Source organism: Cynoglossus semilaevis, chromosome 1 (genome assembly GCF_000523025.1).
Source record: "Cynoglossus semilaevis isolate Cse_v1.0 chromosome 1, Cse_v1.0, whole genome shotgun sequence".
Classification (NCBI taxonomy): Eukaryota; Metazoa; Chordata; class Actinopteri; order Pleuronectiformes; family Cynoglossidae; genus Cynoglossus; species Cynoglossus semilaevis.
In genome coordinates this window covers 6,557,994-6,564,020 of record NC_024307.1, presented here as the reverse complement: position 1 = coordinate 6,564,020, position 6,027 = coordinate 6,557,994, and the positions used below count along the sequence as shown (strand labels likewise).

Genomic DNA, 6,027 nt, shown 5'->3' with positions numbered 1-6,027 from the left:
TATTTTATAATTAACATGTTTCACGTTGACACCCTCCCCTTCAGAAAGCAAGGTCATGTCCCATATATGGCTTTTTTTTTAGTCTAAAAAATAAAAAAATAATCAGGTAGACTATGAAAAAAGTCTAAAAAATAATCAGGTAGACTATGAAAAACACTGATTATCTACACAATGGAGACATGTTTTAAAAACAAAACAAGCAAAAAACACAAAGCACAAAACAATACAAAAACAACAGACGGTGCTCGAGGCTGAGGGAACACGAGACGCCATTTCAGTTTCAGTTCTTCTCAGGGTAATCCACGATCGGGACAGGTTGACTTACTGGGTAATTTTGTTTCCTCTTTTAATCCTTACGAGTGTAAAAGTATTGATTAAGGTGGTAAGTAATTGTAATTATTATTTTATAACATTTATTTTAATTTTTGACGTCCCATACAGTTAATATTATTTTTTTAATCTTCTTTTTAAATATTTGAATACCAAAATTGATTTTGATGATTTTTAGGCAAATTTTAAAAATCCAATGCAATTGCGGCAAACATGATATAATTGTACACCAACGTAAAGCTAAAATTTAGATGTTTTTTATTATTTCTTTTTTTACCTTCATTTTAATTTTACATCTCGGCTAATTCTGTCAGACATCTTTCCAGCTTTCATAACTTCGGGCTAACTCAATTTTGTTTTATGTCTGTTAACTTAAAGAAACTTCTATGTTGGACTGTTTGTAATTTTCTGGTATCTTTTTGTTCGCTTTAAATGTTTTGTGGTTATATTAAATGTATTTTACATTCTTTTGTTGTTGTTTGTTTCAACAACCCCGGATATATCTGTTAGCTGTATACTTACATTTCAGTGTTTTTGACTAGCTAGGCACGGTTTGTTTTGCTACTAGGCCTTAATGAGGTGGTTGTAAAACATACCAGAAAAGATAAACAGGTGGTTAATTGTTGTCAATATAACACTGTATGTTTTGGTGGAGAAAGTCAGTGTTAAATATTAAAATAAAAAACAACAGAATGTTCTTTCCTTTTTCAGGAGGTTCTTCCCGCTGATCAGTAACAATTTGCATGTGGCGTCACTTCCTCCACGTGGTTCTAGCGCAAATTCGCGCCCGGAACCGTCGTTTACCAACAGTCTCGTCCAGCTGCTGACTGACTGTCTTTGTGGGTCACTCCTCTTGCTGTGTAATTTCCAACAGAATGGCTGAAAACGAAGCAAACTCCGTCCTCAACACTGAGACCGATCCCTGTGCAGAAGATCTGGAGGAAGCTCTGTGTGTGCTGCGAGGAAGTGACCCAGAAAACTGCTCATATTCGCGGGTAAGAGAACATTCCTGCAGTGAACCGCAACCACCCTGCAGATTACACCTTTATTAAGTATGTCGTAGAGTGAGTCTTGTCATTGCTGGTGTGTTTTGTGTTTAAAATAAAGTAAAGTGCTTTACTGCAAATGCAAGTATTGCATCTGTAGATGTTACACGTCCGTGTTCTGTTTTTTGTTTTTTCTTTACGTTTATTACGTTATTTTTTCTTTGTACCCATTGGTGTAACACACTTTTACATGTTACCACTGCAGCTTTCGGTTTTTATGCCGGAAGTTTACGTTGTGAGAGGAAGGACGTGTATTCATTTTATCATCACATTTTGATTATAGTTGTATTGAAGTACATACAAAAAATTTTATTTCATATTTTTTATTTTCACGCAAGTATTTGGTGAATTCTTATACATTGTTTGGATTATAAGTTTCATCAACAACAAGGGATTGGTTAAATCGTCAAACATAGATCGCATGTTAATTATTTAGACATGAATTAATTTTCTTATGAAGGCAAATATGTTTTCATCATAACAATGAAAAAGAACCAAACAAATATACATTTAAAAAGCTGAAATTGTAGAAGAAGGGCCCAGGGAGCAGTGTGGAGCAGCTCGTGGACTTGAACCTGAAGTCTTCCAGACCCAAGTCTGCTTTCTTAACCACTGAGCCATCACGGCCTGGAAAAACTGATAACTAGTATATTATATTTTCATGTCAATTGGTTGTGTGTTTTTGCAGGGCTATGTGAAGAGACAGGCTGTGTTCGCCTGCAACACTTGCACTCCCAGTGCAGCAGAGCCTGCTGGGATTTGTCTGGCGTGTGCCAATAAATGCCACGATGGACACGATATTTTTGAATTGTACACTAAAAGGTACTTGATATCTCTGTACTGCGTGTATACTAGTACTGAACGAGTGTTATGGTCCTTGCTTTAATGTGGTTTTTTTTGTGTGTTCTCTACAGGAACTTTCGCTGTGACTGTGGAAATGACAAGTTTGGGGATTTTAAGTGTCAGCTGAGTCCTGTAAGTCCTGCAGCTACTTTTATTTAACATCATATTCAGTGCATTTGCTGATGATAGATGTCATTCTACTGATTGTATTCACAGGACAAGGACAAAGAAAATGCCCAAAATCACTACAATCACAACTTCAGTGGGCTCTACTGCACATGTAACCAAAAATACCCAGATGCAGAAAATCAGGTACCGTCCTTCTCATGTCTCAACAGCAGTAAAACCTTCTGTTTAAGGTGTCTGAGTGTCTCATCTGTCCTCTTATCCAAACATTATCTCACAGGATCAGGATGAGATGATTCAGTGTGTCATCTGTGAGGACTGGTTCCACAGCAGAGTGAGCATTTATTCACCTCCTTTAACTGACTCTGTTCTGAGTCACATACATCACTAACTCATTTTCTCTCCCTCTGTCCCAGCACCTGGGCTGCCCTGTTGAAGACCCTGAAGACCTGCAGGAGATGGTATGTGAAGCCTGCATGAACAGGGCTCCCTTCTTGTGGACGTATGCAGCTCACTTTGCAGGTAACCCATCCTCCTCAGCTGTACATGGGTTGACCTCGACATTTATGACAACAAAACATCACATCTCTTCCCTTCAGCGCCCCCTGGGATCGGAGTCCGTCCCACTGAGGAGACGGAGGTTGATGTTGATGTTGTAGGACAAGGTGACGAGGAAGACGCCCGTGAATGCAGTCAACATGAGGGCAAGGGACCGTCTAACAGTGTTGACCACAAAAGCCAGCAGGTGAGAGATGGAGCTGTTCTGCAGTCTCAACCAGTAGGTTATTAGAACACTAGATAATATTAATTAAATGTATGTCTCCTTTAATCTATTTAAAGTGCTAAATGACTGATGGGTAAATGTTTTTATGGGTCAGTCCCTATTTATGGTCCTTTTTCTACTAGAGCAGTTTGAGTTTTAGGAGACTAATAAACAGAACATTATTCTTTTTAGATTATTTTACAGTCATGTGGTTACATAGGCCCACAGTTCTATTTTCATTAGTGTCATATAGCATTGCTGTGTCCAGCTAATCACAGTTGGATTTTTTTACTTTTTATTATTTTGACTGGACAAAATAATGTATGTGACTTAATAAAACGTGTGTGACTTCCATTTTCTTCAACTAAAATATCATTTAAAGAACAAAATGGAACATGTCTGTTGAGTCAAACTCAAGAAAAAATCGAAATCTTAAAATATATTTCTAGAAAAAAAATCGAAATCTTAAAATATATTTCATAAATTTCATATCAGAAGAATGGGGAATGTGGTAATTCAAAACAAAAGGTAAAATATTTTAATACCAAAAATTGAGTCTTGACTCAATCAGAGCAACAACACAAAACAAGAGCAGGAGTTCTGTGGGATTTAACACCTTCCTCCACTAGATGGGGCTGGAGAGTAAACGGGGAGATTATGTCCCAGACAGACGGTTCAAAACTATGTTCCCGTGCTTCCCCTCCTTTGGGTAATTACAGGAGAAATGACCCATGAGGCACTGCTTCTTATGCTCTGCAGATGGTACCACATGACAAACTGGGGATTTGATCACCTGATCATTTCAGTGCTACTGTCACTGATCAGTTCTGCACCGATGGGTGCCGAGATTTTTTTTCTATTCCCAGGTGTTATTTCCTGTTTAAGATAATAATTCACCCATATATTATAATTCATGTAGTGTTCTCTCTCTTTCTCTTTTCTTTTGCATCTTAGCAGGCATCAGACGGAAGAACCCTTTGCAAACGGACACATGAGCAGATGACAGCTTGTCTTGGCAAAGCCCTGAGCAAAACTGAGGCCTGTAGGCTGAAGGAGCTGCAGAACCTCCCAGGACAGGAGCGGCCAAGACAGGGAGCAGTGTTTTGGCCTGATAGTTGGCGTTCTGAGCTTTGCACCTGCACAAACTGCAAGGTAGGTCACAAATAATGAGTTCACATGTTAAAATATTGGCTTTAGAAAAGGGCACCATCCTGCTACTGGCCTGTTTTCCATGTTGATCTTGTTTAAATTTACCAGGACACACAAACCTCATTTCCAAAAACATTGAAACACTTCCTCAAAATGCAAAAAAATGTAGAGCGGCTATTTTTATATGCTGTACTACAGGGGTTCCCAGGGTGTGGTGGGGTCAAGACCTGTTCTTAGCTTCATTAAAAAGTAAACAGCCAATAGGAAATAGAATCAGCAGAACAACTAAAAGCCATTTTTCTGTACCTTCTGAGGGTTTAAAGGCATTAACAAAACAGATTTATTGTTTCTTTTATTGCATTCATAAACTTTACCAAATGCGGTTTGTTTATATATGTGTATATATACACACATATATATACATGTGTATATACTGTATATATGTATACATATAAACACATTTGGTATAGATATAGAGATATATATAGATAGATATAGTGTGTGTGTGTATATATTTAGGTGTGTGTATATATGTTTAACCAAAACCCACGCTCTTTGTACCCACACATCTATACAAAGCGGTCGTACGTGGCGGCTGAAGTGCAGTTTCTCATGGATGAGTCCGACACCATGCTGTCCTACGAGAACAAAGGTCGGGCTGAACCGTTTGGGCAGCATCCGCTAATGCTACTGACGAGCTCGTTGGACCGGGTGCAGCAGCTGGAGGTCATTTACGGTGAGTGTGAGCAGTGTGCGGTGACACGCCGTGAGGTCATGATGTAATTGTGTGAAGTGAAATTTAACAGAGAGGTGATTGATTGTCCTGACGAGGTCTAGAGAATCACACACCGCACGTGTTCTTTCCTCAGGTTTTAACGAGCTGAAGTCGGCCATTGGGGCATTTGTGGATCAGCATGCTGCTGAAGGAAAGGTGAGAGAAGTAGACGTCTCGCTGCTCTTAGCCACCGTCCACTTGATTAGCCATGTTCCATCTCTGCAGTGAATTCTCTGGACGCTGTTCTTCTTGTACTGTATGTCTGCCTGACTCACCTCCTCCCCGTTTCCTTCAGGTGGTCACAGTTGAAGATGTGAATCAGCTGTTCGAGGAGCTGTATGCCAAAAGACGCAAGACCAACGCGGGGTACCAGTGAAGAGGAGGCCGCGCAGCTGCCGTAGTGCCACGTTGTTATGGTGCTTCTCAGAAATGAATGTTCTGTGCAAAATGACACTTTTGCCATTTTGTTGCTGCAACTTATACTTGAACTTTTATGGTTAAAGGAACCTTTATCCCTTCTGCTTTAAAATGCTGCCTTGAGATCTCTGACACGACTGTGTGGATTTGGTTGGAACATAGTGATGCCTTAAATTTTCTCCTGAAACTTAGTGATGACTGTGCATTGATACAATACAATGATCTTAATAAATAAAATAAGTGGGAATTATTCTTTATTCATCTGGATGTGTATTAATAAAGGGCAGTGAGTCGTACTCTTAAGGCCGCAACCCCAGACCGTGGGTAGGTTATCAACTGAAGACACCATTGATGTTATTGATAAGAAGATCAGTTATAATGCAGCATTTGGCCACATGGTGGTGGTAATGCATCAGCCAGTTAAAAAGTTACAATAGACAGAGAAGAAAACAGTCTTCTTTATGCTAGCTGCACCAAAAAGTATGGAGATATTTTTTAAAACGAGAAAAGACATGTGGACCCTCCACAAGACTGCATTTAGCTCCAATCCCAAATATTTAATGGTTCCTGGGCCACTG

At 39.4% G+C, this 6,027-nt stretch overlaps 1 protein-coding gene across 5 annotated transcripts; it reads left to right on the top strand.

Moving 5' to 3' along the window:
• Nucleotides 1–209: 209 nt before the first annotated feature.
• On the top strand, nucleotides 210–5,701 carry LOC103377205 (putative E3 ubiquitin-protein ligase UBR7). Of its 5 annotated transcripts, none has more exons than XM_008307952.2 (12): nucleotides 210–328; nucleotides 1,205–1,325; nucleotides 2,065–2,198; nucleotides 2,291–2,351; nucleotides 2,436–2,531; nucleotides 2,626–2,679; nucleotides 2,762–2,867; nucleotides 2,945–3,090; nucleotides 4,063–4,260; nucleotides 4,837–4,993; nucleotides 5,127–5,188; nucleotides 5,328–5,701. In XM_008307952.2, the coding sequence occupies exons 2-12, from the start codon at nucleotides 1,206–1,208 to the stop codon at nucleotides 5,406–5,408; spliced, it is 1,215 nt and encodes a 404-aa protein (XP_008306174.1). In that variant the 5' UTR covers nucleotides 210–328; nucleotide 1,205; the 3' UTR covers nucleotides 5,409–5,701. The 5 variants fall into 5 exon arrangements, with proteins under 5 accessions (XP_008306174.1, XP_008306165.1, XP_008306156.1 ...); XM_008307943.2 differs by having other exon boundaries at nucleotides 258–382; XM_008307934.2 differs by having other exon boundaries at nucleotides 277–328; nucleotides 1,042–1,325.
• Nucleotides 5,702–6,027: the final 326 nt, after the last annotated feature.